The sequence below is a fragment of the Cnephaeus nilssonii genome (genome assembly GCF_951640355.1).
Source record: "Cnephaeus nilssonii genome assembly, chromosome: 7".
Classification (NCBI taxonomy): Eukaryota; Metazoa; Chordata; class Mammalia; order Chiroptera; family Vespertilionidae; genus Cnephaeus; species Cnephaeus nilssonii.
In genome coordinates, this window is record NC_137078.1 from 9,360,122 (window position 1) to 9,378,244 (window position 18,123).

The window sequence follows — 18,123 nt, forward strand, 5'->3', positions numbered from 1 at the left end:
GCAGAAATGGGGTGCCCATTCCTGCAGAAATGGGATGCCCCAGCAATGTGTGAGAGAACCAGTTTCTACTTACCTTATTAAGAGTGGGTATCATCAATTTTTTCACTTTTTTCCAATCTGACAAGTAACAACATTTCACTGCTGTTTTAAATTGCATTTCTTTAATTTCAGTGAAGTGTTAAATGAGTATTACTTGTTGTCAATGAATAGATAGTGATAATAGCTAATGTTCACTGAAAGTGTAGTATGAAGCAGACACCTTATAGAATCACTTCTTTAATTCTTAGATAGCCCTGCTAGGGAGGTACAGTTAGTATCCCTATGTCACAGATGGAAACAAAGACTTGGAGGTTAATTTGCTGAAGATCATAGAGCTAGTAAAAAGTGAACCCAGAACTCAGTCAGGTAGATCTGCTCCCAAAGTCATGTTGTTGAGCAGGGCATTATATTCCCATGTATTTCCATAAGCAAGTGTGCTAATTCTGTGTTTCTTCTCTGTATGTCTTTATATATGTTTTATGTTTATGTCCTTTGTCCATTTTTCAATTAGAGTGTTCATCTTTTTCTTATTAATTAGAAATATCTCTTCATATATTAAGAAGATTAATTCATTGTCATTTTGCTACCACTTTTTTCTCTATAGTATGTATTTATACCCAATTGACAACTTTCACTTATGTTTATAATTAGCGTATGAACTTGAGTAATGACTCTAGTACCCCTGTTGTCTAGATGAGCAGAAGCACGTTAGGTAAGCAGAAGCTGTTGGATTTTGCTGGTAGCCTAACCCTCAGCACTAAGGGATTTGGGTAACAGTGCATGGCACTGGAAGGAGGGGCAGAAGGAAAAATGGTCAGATTGAGTCATAAAGTGGTAATTTTCCCTTTAACGGATCTTTTTCTGAGTTTTCTCCCCCTGGCAGGACTTTTTGTGCCACTTTACCAACCCCCAAGAAGTGGGATTTTTATCACTTGAAATGTTTATAGGGACCTAAAATCTCTTGTTTTCATTCTCAAACTCAAATCACTCTTCACTGAAACAAAGACTGAGCTCTGGCTACAGAGCATTCTCCAGAGGTGGGACATGTACAATGGAGATGGCATGGGGTCAGAGGTCCCAACTTGGAGCCTGTCCAGGAGCTGACTTGCTGTGTGACCACAAGCAAGTTATTTCACTCTCTGGGCTTCGGTTTCCTTATTAACAAAATGGGGATAATGATAACTATGTCACAAAGTAGCTTGGAAATTACCTAAGAAAATGTTCATCAAATGCTGGTGCCTCGCAGGACACTGAGTGCTCAGCTGACGGCCCTCTATCCACAACCTGGGGTTCTTAGCAATCACACATGTGGACATGTGGAAGGGAAAGAGAACCCTTATGGATACCCACAGGAGGAATGTGAAGGCTTGCTATGCCCCAGTTGCCCTTGCTATTAAACTAGAACTTCAGTTTATATATCTCCAAAATTGTCCCACACGACACTGCAGGAGCTAAACAGCAAGACAGCTATCAACCCAACAGCCTAATTCCAGCTGGCTTCCTCAGTCCCTGTGGGTGGTTGAGGTGCTTCCCTTCCACCTACGCTTGCCATAGGCAATCATTTGCCTCCGTGGTTATTCCTAACACAATCCCAGAATTCTCCATCTTTGCCTTTGATTATACAAGATAGCAGAGTTATATTTAAATGAAATAATACTAGGATTCATTCAGAGAAAATTTACAAACACATCAGAAATCTTTGGAAGATAGATGAGAAAGGTGATCCTCTTAATTTATTATAAGGATCCAAACAATTCCCTCATTTGCTGATACCTGCTCATTATTTCTCAGCCATCCCTCCAAGCCCCAATCACAGCCCTCCTTTGGCCTTAGATTATGTTTATATAATAATACTCTTCCTTTGTAAAGCATATGGACCTGTCATGTGTTGAGCCCTAGTCTTTGCCAAACCCTTTATAAAGAGGGACTGAGCAGTTTCCAAAGCCACATAACTAGACAATAACCAAAGTGCAGTTCAAACTGAAATGCATCTGCCCCTACAAATGCCTGCCCAAGATTCCCATCATGTCCTTGCCCTCTGCACTTTACAAAGCACTTTCACATGCATTTGCTTCTCAACTACTCCAAATCCTTCTAAGCGACACAGATCCTTTAGTCTCCATTTATGGATGTGAGACTGAAAGAGGCTGCACAATATGCCCTCACAGTCACCAAGGTAGAATCAGGACCCCAGACTCATATTATGCCCCACCAGGCAGTCTCCCACAGCAAGGCCCTGGGGGGCATGTACCAGGGAGCTTATGGCCACTGAGGAGTCCTCTGTTGAAAGGAAACACAAAGGATACATTTCAGCATGATCTAAGTTAACGTTGACCCACTCACTGGGCAAAATGGAATTCAGAGGCTTTGGACTCCTCAACCCTCCTTTCCAGGTGTTCACTTTGGCTTCAGCAAGTAGGTGCTGCTCCCACAATCCTTCAGCCTGTCCCCACAGATCATTTCCACAGCTCAGTTTACTTAAAAAAGTTGGTCAGTGCAACCAGCCCCTGGAGGGCCACATGATAGATGGTAAAACCAAACACAAATCTTTAGGAGGAAATTCAGAAATGCAGCCAAAACAAATGCTGCCAAAATGAAGGATTAGAAAAACACTACAAGAATAGCTGGCACAATGAAGCACATGAACCTCACATTATTCAAGGGCATTAGCTCTCAAGGACAGCTTGTCTGCAAGAGAATGCACCAACGTGCTCAGCTTGCAGCCATTTTAAGCTACATTCAATGAATAATCATTAAGGCTTTGAAGTGTTCATGCTGGAATCATAGACTGTCTTAGTGGAAAAGGTTCTTTGGGAAAATCCATTCCAATCCCCGAATTTAACATTTGATGGAACAGATGTTCAAATAGGTTAAGTGACTTAATCAAAGTTATGTAGCTGGTCAATGGCAAAAAATGACTAGAAATCAGATGATAAAGCTCCAATAACATCCTCACATATTTCTAAGCACTCAACTTTCCTCCAATTCTCTTTCCTCCATACATAAGTAACCCAAGTGTGTGTGTGCACACACACACACCTACATACACACATGCACATACATGCGCACACACGTGTTCACACAGACTCCATAGACTACAACCTTATCAAGCTCTTCCAGACTATAGCTCAGGTAACATGGCTGACCATGAAGCTCACTGAGAGAACCATTGTGCACCAGGAGGGACCTGGTTTACTTTTAGTTTTATATTTGTACCTATTGTTCAACTGATAGATCAATGACAGCATTGAGCTATGGGGCTATTAAATGACTGAGTGCAAAATGTTCACAAAGTGCTGCGCATGGTACCTGGCTCACAACAGCCCCCAACCCTGTCCTACCTGGGGGTGTGCCAGGCAGAAGACCTGGGTATGAAGAGCAGGGGCTTTGCGGTCAGACAGCCTGTGCCAGACCCCCACATTGCTCTTGACTTTGGGCAGTATGTTACCCTCATTCAGCTCCGGAGTCCCTATATACATGGGCTGTTGCAGAAATAAATGAGCTGATGTGTGTTTGTTGCCTGACTCTGTACCAACAAACAGTAAGTGCTAAACAAACAGAAGGGCACCAGTGTGAGACCTTGTGTGGTGGAGAAACGCACCATCCAGTCTCTTCCTTTCCAAATGTCCAGGTCTGCAGTCTCCTCTGCAGGTGAGTTTGTGGTCTCACAGCACCAGGACAGGGGGTGTGGTAGCAATCAGTGCCCAGTCTGTGGACAGGAAGTGTCTCCAGATTCTTTCCAAACTCACCTGATAGGAAGTGTTTGCCTATATGATTCTGAAGGGACTCAGATGAGTCAGTCCTATCCTGATATATTCTCAGCACTTGATCTCTACAATGTTGCCCTCCAATGTTGTTAAGTGGCTTTCTAAGCATTCTCAAGTTGTTTCATTTGGGTTTGCTCTTCCCAACTAGACCATAATGCCCAAGACGGTAATAATTACCCCAAGTCAGCTGAGAGGACTTCTGATTCAGTGTGAACCCAAGGGCCTGATGCTGGAATGTCTTTTCTTCCACCCTAGTGAAACCTTGACCCTACACCTTTTAAGAGATTCCACTAAAGTCAGTTTCCCAGAGACTCAATCCAGTGTGTGGGAAAAGGTACGGGAAAACCCTGATTTTCCCTCTCTTCACACATTCTAAACACCAGCTTCTCAGTATCCAAGTGCATGAGACCAAACTGCACAAGAGGAGCAAACTTCACAGAATGGCCTGGTCTCAAAGCAAACTCTAGGGGAAAAGTTCCACAGTCATCCTTCACATCTGGAAGTACTTGAAGCATGAGCAGTAAGAGACAGGAGAAAGAACCATGTGTTGTAGAGTCAACCAGGAGAAGTCCCTGCGGTCAGGTCAGTGTCCAAAGACTCCCCAGCCACCCCACCCCTCACCCCTCAGTTTTCACACACACACACACACACACACACACACACACACACACACCCTTGTTGGTGTGAAATGTCTGGGCCAGACATTTGTCCCAACCTGAGCATTCCCAGATTCAAACTGTAAACATCACACAAGTGGCCTAAACTCACAGGAGGCCTCCATGTAGGCAGTCACAGTAAGCCTCCTCAGCGGCTGCCAAGGGTTTGGCACCAGAGACTAGCTGGCTCCCGTAAACTGCTCTCCTATTCTCTACATTATTCCAAGCTGATTGTTCAGGAAAATTATCATATTTAATTTCATCTTTATCATAACTCTTATTTCCTCAGTGAGGAAAAAACTACTGAAGGATCCTGTGACTTGACAAGATTACACTGCTAGAAGGAGATAGAAGCCCACATTTGGCATCTTCCAAATCTAAATCCAAATGCCCTCATTGCCACTAACTAGCTGAGCCACCTTGAACAAGCTCTTTGAACTTTCTTCTCATCATTTGTAAACTGAGGAATGATATTATCATCTTCATAAGATTAGTATAAGGATTGGATATATGAAAATAGATAAAGAGCTTAACATACTGATCAGCACATAGTAAGTGCTCAGTAAAAGATTCCTTGATTGCCATTTTGTTTTCTGATACCCCATTCTGCCAATGCCAGCTCATACCTTCATCTCCTTGGTCTAACTTGAGATAAAACAGGAGGCATCCTCTGCTAACACAACCCAAACAGCTATTCAGTTCTGGGTAATAACAAGCTGGTTTTCCACTGCAAAGTCAAATTGACCTCCTATGTGAATAAGAATGTCCCTGTGGTCTTTCCTTTTGACACAGCCTTGATTGCTATTAAGTGCACAACTGAGTACATTTGAATGTATACAAGTCCCTTCATACAATTCTAGTGATTCTTAAATAACCTTTAGAAAATAATAAAAGATAAAGTATTGAAAAGAACACACATTTGCTTGAACTGCATGGGATAAGCCATGTGTCCCTTAAAAACTGCCATTGTTTAAATGTACCTTCACTATGAGCTCCATGCATCTTCCCAGTGTCGGAGCCAAGGGCACACTTAAAATGTGACCCAGATGGAATGATGGGAGGAACTTGCTAGAAATTCTATAAATGCAGATGCTCTTTTTCATCTTTACTCACCTATCAATGTGAAGTGAGATCTGGTAAAACTTAAGAAGATGTTTTCATTTAAAGATACATATGCTGCCCTATACACAAAAAAGTTCGATTCCTGGCCAGGGCACATACCTAGGTTGTGGATTCAGTCCCCAGACAGGGTGCATACAGGAGGTAACAGATAGATGTTTCTCTCACGTCGATGTTTCTCTCTCTCCCTCTTCCTTCGTCTCTCTCTAAAATCAACAAACATGTCCTTGGGTGAGGATAAAGAAGATATATATGCTGACATTTGTCTCTCCCTTCCCCCAATAAAATATCTGACCCTACTGAAATTCCCCTTGGTCCACCTCTCCTAGCCTGGGCTCACATCTCATTCCAGCCTCTGCCAGCATCCCTGAGCAGATGTGGCTCAACAGCACCTCACCCCAAGCCTCTGATGCCTGTTGGACCTCTGGGCACTAAAACAGGGAGCACAGGGGCTTAACACCACTGGGCCACCTTGACCAATGGGAGATGAAGCCATGGATAAATGCTTTTCCCTTTGCGGGGAAAGCAGACAGTTCCAAGATACCTTTCTTAAGACACCTGAGGAATTCTCTTGGAGCTGGTCTCCTCCACATGCCTTCCTTCCCTGTCTCCCTGTTTCTGCTCCTCACTCCTGATCCGACATGGTTTGCCCTAATAAAGTACCTGCATGCAGGCTGCTCATTCAGGTTCTACCTCAGGGTCACCCAATCATGTAGTTAAGACAAACCATTTCCTGCAGTACAATTCAATGACTTTAGTTTTAAAATCAACAAACAGGACATGAGACCTACACAAGATGCTTCTGTGCCATTTCTACTTCCAGGCATGGTCTGAAAGACACGGACTGAGCACTGAAATAGACAGAACTCCAGAGCACCTCAACAGTTTGTATAGATAACTAGTCAGAAAATATGAAATAGGACTATTCCCAAATCTGGGATACATGGTTGCTATTGTTCTATAAGAACGGTGAAAATACAGTTTAACTTCACTTCCCTCAAGAGACTGAGACAATGAGGCAAAGAAGATCAGTCTTTTTTGGCAATAAGCCAGCGATGAGCCACATCAATGCTAAGAGGTTGTCACCACACCTGAGTTGAGACTGTTGAAGTAGCTTTTGAAAAATACTTCCCAGAAAGTTGAGATCAAAATCCCACACTAAACAAATATTTGATCATACTGAGGAGGAGTTACCCTCTGAAGTGTACCTGGAGTGTGGCGGAGGAAGGAATACCAATACTGCAATACTCCAAAAATAAACCTCATAGGGCTTAAGAAACTAAGATTGTGCTTTACCAAATATGCAAAACATCTTGGGAGCATTCCAGAAGGAAAAGGGTTAGATGCAGATGAGTATAAGCAACCAGATCAACTGCCTGCATGGCTCAGACCATTTGGGGGAGTACACTTAGACACAGAACCAACACACTATAAAAATGTTTGAGTTTCCCAGACATGGCAGAGAAATGGATTTCAAAGCAAGATACCACAGGCAGGCCCGACCTAGAATACATGTCCCCAGAGCTTCTCAGAGGCACTGGCACTGGTCCTTCTGCACAGGTGTGGCGTGTGATGAGGTGGAAGAACTTCCCCACCATGTTCCACAGCTGGGAGCACAGGTTTTGCACTACCAGGGGACTGGTTCAGGGAGCCCTGGCTAAATCAACATTTCCAAGTCCCTGAATCATCTGTGCCCCAGTTTCCAAGTCTTATTACAAAATTAGGCTTATAATATTAGAGAAAATCATAAGAGAAAAAAAGAAATAATAGAAAGTGCTTTGTAAAAATAAATAATGTTATGTCCACTAGTATGAAAGTTAGGGCAGACACTCACCTTTGCTAAAAAAGTCCTATGCTCACAGCTAATATGTCAGGCCCATAAACTAACATTTAAAAAGTTTAACAAATTTACTCTACAAACAGCTTTCACATATCCTCAGGACTACTGGAGCATCCCTGTCTATGACTGACATAAAAACTATGCTTGCCTCTCATCAAAGAGACCTAGGGGTGCCTTCCCTCCTGGCAGTACACTTAAGCCCAGCTTTAGCTGGAGCATACCCTTGAAAGTAATATATATGCATTGATATAATTCAGGCTGGCCTCCTTCCAGTTTGTAAAAATGGGTCAACTTTTCCTTGAGCAAGTTTAAAAACATTCCCCTTTTGTTGGAGCTCCAATTTGTCATTATAATTGATATTTTGAAAACAAGTTTATGGCTAGAAATAATAGTCCCAGTTGCGTGGTCTAGAAATTCAACCTAGAAAGAGGCCCAGTCTCCCCAATAAATTAATAAATTAAAAGAACTATTTTAGTCTAGTTATTTAGCAGCAATGGCTATTAACATTACAGAAAGAGACACGTGCTTCTTTTAAAAATTTTTTCAATCCTCACTTGAGAACTAAAAATCATTGATTCTAGAGAGAAAGGAAGGGAAGAGAGAGAGAGAGAGAGAGATATGAAAGAGAAACATATATCAGCTGCCTCATGCACACTCCCCAACCAGGAATCAAACCCACAATCTGGGTATATGACCGAGAATGGAACCCTCATCTCTTTGGTACATGGGGTGATGCTCTAACCACACCACACTGTCCAGGATGACATGTGCCTCTTTTTTTTCCCCCCAACATGTGCCTCTTGATGGAGAAGCAAACCAACACCTTTGAAGCCATTTTGCAAAAATAATTTATCTGAATCTCATCAAATCTCCAAATTTAATTACTAATTACTAGAGCATGCATATGAAGAAATATATTAAAAGACATTATGAGAAAGCATTCAGTAAAACCATAATGTGGGAAATTCTACATACAAACCTTGCAGATGTTTTTCAACAAAAGAAAATTGAAGGAAAAAGAGACAATGAGGAAGGTGACAAATGGACTTAATCATTAAATAAAGGTAAAAATACACACCAGTTAATCAAAATGTGTGGCCTTTCTTTCAGTCCTGATTCAAATATATAAACTGTTTTTTAAAATTATGACAAAATCTTGGCCATGAAGAAGAAACTAATACTGAATATTTTCCTCCACAAAACAAATAAAAAACTGTACAAAATACATTTTTTTAAATTTTCAGACATAAGATATCAAGCTATATAAGTGTGATACCTGAGAAAATGAAACAAAGGAATTGAGTTTAAAAATAATACTGGATTTTTGTGTGAAAGCAATTTTATTTTTTTTCTATTTTTTTTATTGATTAAGGTATTACATGTGTACATATCTTCCCATTGCCCCCCACCCCACTCCCATACATGCCCTCAACCCCCAGTGTCTTGTGTCCATTGGTTATGCTTATATGCATACATATAAGTCCTTCAGTTGATCTCTTATCTCCCCCCGCCTCCCCAAGCTTCCCGCTGTAATTTGACAGTCTGATTGATGCTTTACTGCCTCTGTATCTATCTTTTTGTTCATCAGGTTATAATGAAAGCAATTTTAAAATAACAGCAATGGGACAGGAGAAGCCAAGAGAAGCTCCACAGTCTCACTGAGTTGAGGTGAAACAGTCTCAGGGTATAGGGAGGCTAAACCTGTTGCAATTTGTGGCGAAGTATCACAGAGAATTGAACTATGCAGGGAAGGGTTCCAGAAATCTGCATAGGAGGCCCAGTGGGTCTTTAGCTGAACACTAATCTGTGCATTTGTAGGTGAAAATATACAAGGCTGTCTGAAGAATTGAAGAACAGTTTCCAGAACTTTCACAGAGCTGGAAAGTATATAGATTCTAAACAACCAAGTATGGACTTCCCTTCTTGAACACTCAGGGCAATATAGAGAGAGGCCAAAAAAAGCCATCCCTTAGTAGTAAGGCTAACTTATCCCTAAAGTACAGACTATTCTAGAACTGTCCTTTTAACATGGTTAAAAACAAGTCTGGTAAGGTTTAATCAAATTTCTTAATTGTCTACCAAAACAAATTTCAGAAAGAAAAATTCAAATACTTAACAAAATAAGCCTGACAATGTCCTGCATCCAATCAAAAATAACTAGGCATGCAAAAAACCAGCAAATTATGACACGTAAACCAGAAGGAAAATGTCAAAAGAAAAAAAGCCATAAATGATAGAAATTTTAGAGGTAGCAGACAAGGACTTCTAAAGACTATTTACACATATGTTTAAGATATTAAAAGAAAACATGAATATAATAAAGAGACAAATGAAAAATATAAAAAAATAAATCAAATGGAAATTTCAGAGAATGAAAATACATTATCTCTTTGGAAAATTTCGTTGGACAATTTTAACAGCAGAACAGATGTGGCAAAAGAAAGACCAGTGAACATGAAGACATTGCAATAAAAAATATTCAAATAATAGGTAGAGGGGGAAACAGACAAACATGCACACACACACACACACACACACACACACACGCGCACGCGCGCGCGCACACGCGCGCGCGGGCAAAGAAACTCAGCCATCTGTGGGATAATATCAAGCAATCAAACAAACATATAATTGGAGTCCAAAAAGAAAAAGAAGCTAAGAGTATAGGTGGCAAAAACAAAAAATATTCGCAGAAATAATAACTGAAAATTTTCCATCTCAGATACAAATAATAAATCCATATATTTAAGAAGCTCAATGATATGTGAAATGGATAAACACAAACCATAACAAAGAACATTATAATCAAATTGCTGAAAAAGTTATAATCAGAAAAATATATATATATATATATTTTGTTTGTTTGTTTGTTAATCCTCACTTGAGGATTTTTTTTCCCATTGATTTTCTTTTTAGAGAAAGTGGAATGGAGGGAGGAAGGAGGAGAAAAAGAGAAACATCTATGTGAGAGAGACACATCGACTGGTTGTCTCCCACACTTGCCAGTAATCAAACCTGTAAGCCAGGCATGTGCTTTTTACCATGAATCAAACAAATAACCCTTTGGTGCACAGGCAGATGCTCTAACCACTGAGCAAGGGCTAATGGCTTCATACTAGCCAGGGCTAATCAGGAAATATTTTAAGTGGCAAAAAAACCCAAACATAGAATCAGAGATATATGTGTATCTTCCTATAATTCACATCTATATATATAAAAGCCTAAGTGACCATTCGACTGGTCAATTGTTCAACCATTCGAATGGTAGCTATGATGCATACTGACCACCAGGGGGCAGATGCTCCAACCTATAGGTTAGCTTGCTGCTGGGGTCTGGTCGATCAGGACTGGGCCAGATGGGCCGGGCATGCCCTGGAGCCCTCCTGCAGTCCCTCCCCAGCCCCAGTCGTGCACCAGTGGGGTCCCTCGGCCTGGCCTGCACCCTCTCGCAATCCGGAACCCCTCGGGGGGATGTCCGCAGGCCAGGCCGAGGGACCCCACTGGTGCACGAATCCATGCACCAGGCCTCTAGTCTTCATATAAAATGTGACAAAAAGCAAATTAGCTATTGTCTGGGGCTGAGAATGGGGAGAGGATGTGGAATTGACTGCAAGGGGCATGAGGCCACATTTTGCAGTAATAAAAATGTTTTATATCTTAATTACAATGATGATTACAGGAATGTATATGTTTGCCAAGATTCATTTAACTGTACAATTAAAATAGGTACATTTTATTATGTGTAAAACATACCTCAATAAAACTGACTAAAACAATATGACACTTTTTAGATAATGAATATTTTAATACCTACCGAGTATTTAATCTTACTAAAGACATACTATTAATTTTGTAGGTATAATTATATTGTGATTATATTTTTTTGAAGAGTCCTTACCTTCAGAAGTATATAGTGAAATATATTTAATGAAATTATATGCTGTCTATTTGGAACTTTCCATAACAAAAATATATTTAAGTGCTTTAAATACATGAGTGATGTTGCCGAAACCGGTTTGGCTCAGTGGATAGAGTGTCGGCCTGCGGACTGAAAGGTCCCAGGTTCGATTCCGGTCAAGGGCATGTACATTGGTTGTGGGCACATCCCCAGTAGGAGGTGTGCAGGAGGCAGCTGGTCGATGTTTCTCTCTCATCGATGTTTCTAGCTCTCTATCCCTCTCTATAAAAAATCAATAAAATATATTTTGAAAAAAATAAATAAATACATGAGTGATGTCATAAATTATTCATTTAAAAAATATAAACTGGGCAACTATTTTGAGTGACAGATACTAGGGGACATAAAAATTGTAAAATATTATCCTCATAATATTCTTATTGCTTCATCATCAATATAATTTAAACAAGATATTAAGGAATTAGATGGAGGCTTTGTGGAAATTCTGAAAAGAATTTTTGAATACTTCTAAAAACATCAATGCTCTTCATTAAGTCCAATTGCCCATCATAACTTGTACATTCTTCTCTTTTAATATAGTATCACCAGCACTAGTATGGTATTAATTAACCATGATTAGGATAATTTTCTAATTTATAGATAAGAACTTAAATGAGAAGAAAAAGGAAAGAGAAATAAGCCAAACTCCCTGAGAGGGAATTAAAAATGGTAAAATTATCTATTGTTTGCAATCTTTCGCTCATGTGGTACTCTTAGTTCAATAGAGAATAGCTTGATGATAGGCCTGAGAACAAAGCTGGCCTCAGAGATTTTCAGTCAAGGCAATGTGCAAAACAGCTGACATGTACAGGACTGTGAAAGTTAAGAATATGAACTTGAGGTAATTGTAGGAATATGGATAGATGTCTCTGCTGCTATCACTTGGGAAGAAATTGGTAAAGAAGTTCTAGAAATTCCACTAAGCTTAAAAGGGAGAATTAGAGCAAATCATTATCAGTATTACACAAGGCACGTTATTTTTATTTTTGCAAGCAAATGTGCTAATTCAGTGTCCACTGCCAGCATGGTTTCTGAACAGTATGAACAGTATTTGATTCCCATGATGCAGCCTTATATAATTCTGTCAACCATTGCCAGGTGGTCAGAGTGTACCAACAGATTGGTAAGCAGTCCATTTTAGGTAGCAGCACAGTCTCCAAACTTGGAAGCTGAGTTAATTTCTTGAATGTACCAGTCTAGTCTCAGAAAGGCAAGACCAAGTCTTTTCCCAGCAAAGGTTGAACACCAAAGTCCAAGGTTCATAGGATCATTTATGAAAGGGACAGAGGAGTCCTCCAAACAGGCTGATTCTGGCTTAGCACCAGAATCTGCCAAAGAATTGACTGAAAATAATGTGCAACTTAGACTTCAAGCCATGTCTATAAAATGATAGCTCTAATTTTTTAACAATGTACAAGTTATATGTTTATTATTTATTCGACTTCTAAAATTAGGGTGCCCATAGAATGTATTGCCCCAAATTGGAACACTTGTAAAGAGGGTAGGGTACCCTATTAATAATGACATGGCATTATTCTGGGCAATTAATATGTGATCACACCATCTAAAACCACAGCATGATCACATCATCTTATAAGGATCTTCTATTTACCATGCAACCCATACCACCAGGGAGGGTAACAATCCCATCTACTCTCTCCCCAAACCTGCATCCTGGGCTGCTGTAATCTGGGAGTTCACACCAGATGGCCCAGAGAAGTGACCAGAGGGGGAAATGCACGTGCTGTACATTCAACCCAAGCAAAGACTAGTGCCAAACAATGGAGTGTGCAGGAGCTGAAAGAAGACTTTGAGTCCATTCAATCGTGTTTTTCTCACAGGTGATGAAAGACCAACAAGGAGCAGCCCCAAGGCCATGTAGTCATGTTGAGTGGCAGTGTGGCCTAGTGAGGTGCATCATTTTCTCTCCTCCCTATCAACAGGCCAAAGAGAACTTCCCAGAATAACTGAGGACCCTGGAGCAGCTGAGCTGGGGGATCTGGGAGGGAAGTGGGGATGGAGATAGGAGGGTGCTGCCCAGGGTAAGTCTGGGAGTAAGGTTGCTGTAAACACGGAGGTGGGGCATTTGAGTTGCATGGGGACAGGGGTGTGATGCTAGCTGGATGGCTTCATGCCTGCAGGACAGCTCACCTGTGTGGTCTCCAAAATGGAACTCGTGATGGGCAGAAAACCTTGGTCCTTTAGTCTCTCAGAGGCCTCCTTAGACTAGCCAACTTGGGTCCGCACATCAACTGTGGGCTTATCTTCTCCATAAAATGGGCCTTTGTCCTGTCTTTGTGTCCTGCCTTTGTCCTGTCCTTAAGTCCTGTCCACCTCGAGTTCAAAGGAGGATGACATTCATTATGCATGCCTATTATCCCTAGCCCAACCCATGCCTCTTTACCTGGCTGCTTTCTTGTCCCAGCTTACTCCCATCTCCAGGTCCTAGGGACAATGAACTCCCAGGGCCAGAGAGGAGTGTCCCCTGGAAAGGAGCCATCCCTCACCAGCTCCCCATTGGAACACACAATGTGAGTTTAATATCCAAAACGTGTGATTTCTCCCAAACACAAAAAATAACAGAGCCTTCGATGGGCTTGTCATTTTGCCCACCCCATGCTGAATGCCTTTAAAACTGCCTTAATGTAGATAAGAGAGGATTGTGTACATCACACAAATGGTGGAAGGTAATAAAACAAACATCAAATGTGAGCTCCCATGTACTTGCAGTTCTTTCTCTATTTGCAACAAAGACAGGAAAAAGGAGGAAACCTCAGTGTGGAAGGGCAGCAGGTTAGAAATGTACCCTCTGGGGGTCAGTGAGCCCCTCCCTGTAGTATTGACACCTCAGGTCCCAAACTTCCTGGTGAGGAGAAAGTACCCCCTTCCCCAACTCTCCTACACCGGTGCCACCTGAAACCACAGCAAAAGTATCCAAGGAGAAGGACTGGAAAGAAATAGCCATCAGCACGTCGTGCCGTGGGTCCCCTACCTGGGAACAGGCCCTCCCAATCGTTCCTGTTGCCTGTTGGAACCCAGGAATACAGAGGCTGGAATCTAGAGGGGCACTCGCGCAGGCAGAGCCTGGTGCCCCGTTCTAGACACAGTTGCTTTTCCCCAAGAGCCACCAGCCAGGTGCAGAAACAGGTAAAGGCAAAGAAAAGTGAAAGTCAGAGACCATTTAGCAAACAAGAGTCAAGTTCATCCGAAAAGGCTTATACAATTTCAAGTCCAGTATTTTATTCATTAAAAAAGGAAAGACGACAAAAATAATCCTCAAAAGGAAATCACATGACGGGGCACAGCGGGTGGCATCCGTTAGAGGCCACTGCAAAGTGCGCCCAGTGAGGTCTCTAAGTGCAGCACCTCCTCAGGGGCTTGAGGCGTTTCCTTTAGAAAGAAGCACTGCTTTCACTACAAGAGAAGCAAACACACACCGCGTATACCTTAGGAAGGCCACAAGCCTAAGCCAAGTCCCTGCTGGCTCGGCCCAGCCCTTCTAGGTCCCTCCCCCGTCCCGTCCCCTGCGCCCTCTCGCCTAAATCGCTTCCTTGGGCTCCGGGGCGCAGAGACCCCTCCGGGCCGCGGGGCGCTCCCACCTGAACTTAACACCCGGCTGCGGGGCCGGAGCCCTCGGACACCCGCACCGTCAGACACTCGCACCCTTCCAGCCCCGCGCACACTCCCATTGGCTGGAAGCGGAGGGCGGGGCTGGCCAGATCCAAAACAACCACCTGCGCGCAGCGACTTTTACGCCGCGCCGCCTCGTAGCCTCAACCTGTTGCGGCCGGCCCGCCCGGGAGCCACAGCCACCTAAGCCACCCTATTCCCCCACCCCTCTGTCGTCCGTGCCCAGGCCCCGCCTCCGCAGGTTATATTGGGCCGAGCGGAAGGTGGAGGCCAGACGTAGGGGCTGCGGGCCAGCGTGGAGATGCTTCTCTGGAGGCCGGGGGCCGAAAGGCGGCTGCGGGAGCCACAGCCTCGGGGACTCGTCTCCGTGGGCGCTCAGGGCTGAAGACACCAGACCCTCCCCAAGGGTGGCACGCATTTCCGTGCCCCGTGGACGCCTGCCCGGGACCTGCGGCGTTCGGTGAAGAAACCCTCCGGGTCAGAGAGCAGATGCCTACACTTCTTCCCTCCAGCAGGAAATCCCAAGGCCCTGGTGCCTGGGCAGCAGAAGTTAAAGCCGCACACTTGCACACATTCACCCTGACGTCTCTCATCCTCGAACTGAAGACAGCGCTCACCCAACTCTTGCCTCTTCGCCCCTCTTAGTTCACCCAATAAGCACACCCCTCCAAGGAACCATTCCGGTGGAATTGGACTCTTCTACGGAAAGTGACTGTCTCTCACAAGAGGAGGGAGAGCTCTCTGGGAGAGAAAGGCGAGGACTCCCGGACCCGAGGTCGCCACCCCGCCCCCCGCACCAGCTTCCCAAGACCGCGCAAGGGAAAAGAGTACGGCGCTGAGCCAGGACAGGGTGCGTGGGCATGGAGTCGGAGGTGTTCAGCCCCCGTGCGGCTCACGAGATCAAGCCGGGTAGTGATCTAGAGGGCACAGGAGGTAGCAACGCGCCCTCTCCGCTGTCCGCAGCCGGCGACGACTCCCTGGGGTCGGACGGGGACTGTGCAGCCAACAGCCCAGCAGCGGTAAGCGGCGGTAAGCGGAATGCGAGGGGTGCGCCTGCCGCCGAGGAGGAGGGCCCGGTGGCGGCGGGGATCGTAGAGGAGGGCGCCGCAGGGCCCGGGGCCGAGAGCGCAGGGGTCGGTGAGGGCGGGCGCAGCAAGCCGTACACGCGGCGGCCCAAGCCCCCGTACTCGTACATCGCGCTTATAGCCATGGCCATCCGCGACTCGGCGGGCGGGCGCCTGACGCTGGCTGAGATCAACGAGTACCTCATGGGCAAGTTTCCCTTCTTCCGCGGCAGCTACACGGGCTGGCGCAACTCCGTGCGCCACAACCTTTCGCTCAACGACTGCTTCGTCAAGGTGCTGCGCGACCCCTCGCGGCCTTGGGGCAAGGATAACTACTGGATGCTCAACCCCAACAGCGAGTACACCTTCGCCGACGGTGTCTTCCGTCGCCGCCGCAAGCGCCTCAGCCACCGGGCACCGGTCCCCGCACTCGGGCTGCGGCCGGAGGAGACCACAGCCCCGCCGCCTGCTCCTGCTCCCACGCCCGCCGCCCCGAACTCGCCCGGTGCGCGCTCCTCCGCCCGCCAGGAGGGGCGCGCCAGCCCCACGGGCAAATTCTCCAGCTCCTTCGCTATAGACAGCATCCTCAGCAAGCCCTTCCGCAGCCGCCGCGACGGGGACACGGCCCCCGTGGTGCGGATGCAGTGGGGCGCTGCGCCCTGCCCGCCGCTCTCCGCGTATCCCGCGCTCCTCCCCGGCGCGCCTGGCGGGACCCTACTGCCGCTCTGCGCGTACGGAGCGGCTGAGCCTGCGCTGCTGGGCGCGCGCGGAGCCGAGGCGCCGCCGCCCGCGCCGCACCTCCTGCTCGCGCCTTTCTCCTCCTCCGTCCCCGCCAAGCCCTTCCAAGGCCCTGCGGCTGGCGGCGGCAGGGGCGGCGCTCACTTGTACTGCCCCCTGCGGCTGCCCGCGGCCCTGCAGGCGGCCTCCTCCCGCGGCCAGGGCGCGCACCTGCCCTACCCCGTGGAGAAGCTCTTGGCCTGAACTGGCTTGCTGGCTGGCTGGCTGAGCCCCACCGGGGTGGGCACCCTAGGAGACGCCGGTATCGCACGTTCAGGGCTTTGCACTTTCTGTCTAGAGAAAAGGAGCTTTAAAAGAAAATTCTCCATCAAACGTGCCTTACCGCTAAAGGGTTTTTGACAGAAGTGTTTAAACTTAGTCCAGAATATTTCCTTCCTCTTTTATAACTTTACAGAGGACCAAAGCAATATTTCATAGTTGTTTGAGTTTCTTTACCAAGCCTGTCTCTCCCTTCCTTCACCGACTTTTCCTCTCTTCTTACTGCCCAGGCACTCCCTCATTCCTACCATTTTTGTTGCACCTTCCATTGATTTGTTCCTAACAAAAGAAAAAGAGAAAAGCACATCAGGGAACCAGTCCGTATGATAAATGATATGACTACTGCTTGGGGTTTGTTGGGCCCCTGTTCCATGTGTACGTATGTGACTGAATGTGAGAGAGGTGTCTGAATCTTCAGTCATTTCTCTGCTATTGACCAATGCTTCACTGTGCCAAAAAGATTAAAAACATATATATTGTTGGGTTTTATAATTAAATTATTTATATATTTTTGAAATCTGGATTGAGAAAGTTGCAGGCAACAAGCTACAGCTTTATTCATGGTTTGGTGATCACTCACTGTGGTCTCCCTGGGCCAAGCAATTTCTTTAAAGCAAAAGTTGACCTTATGTATGTAAAGTGCCAGGACCACTGCCACGTGAAAGCAATTGTGATTTTTATTTTTGTTATTTTATTTGTATCTGTGTACATATTCATGTATAAATTTTATGAAACCCAGGCATAGTGCTTATTTTTAAATAAAACTCGCAACTGACTTTAGCACTTTGTGGTGATGGGCTGGAGATGGAGAGTTTTTACCCCCTCCCTTCCGAAGTGGGTTTAGGTTTCAGTCTGAAGAAACTTCCTGTGGGGGGTCAAAATATTTTCCTGAATGATTCAATAAAAGTAGAGGCAGTCTGCATGTTTTCTTACCTGACAGATTGCTGTACAAATCTCCAGGATGGGACTTCTAACAGTGAGATTTATGAAAACT

At 44.8% G+C, this 18,123-nt stretch overlaps 1 protein-coding gene across 1 annotated transcript; it reads left to right on the forward strand.

Moving 5' to 3' along the window:
* Positions 1-15,309: 15,309 nt before the first annotated feature.
* On the forward strand, positions 15,310-17,922 carry FOXQ1 (forkhead box Q1). Its single transcript, XM_079778019.1, has one exon. It carries the CDS (start codon positions 15,870-15,872, stop codon positions 17,052-17,054), a length of 1,185 nt encoding a protein of 394 aa, XP_079634145.1. The 5' UTR covers positions 15,310-15,869; the 3' UTR covers positions 17,055-17,922.
* The last annotated feature ends 201 nt before the right edge of the window (positions 17,923-18,123 follow it).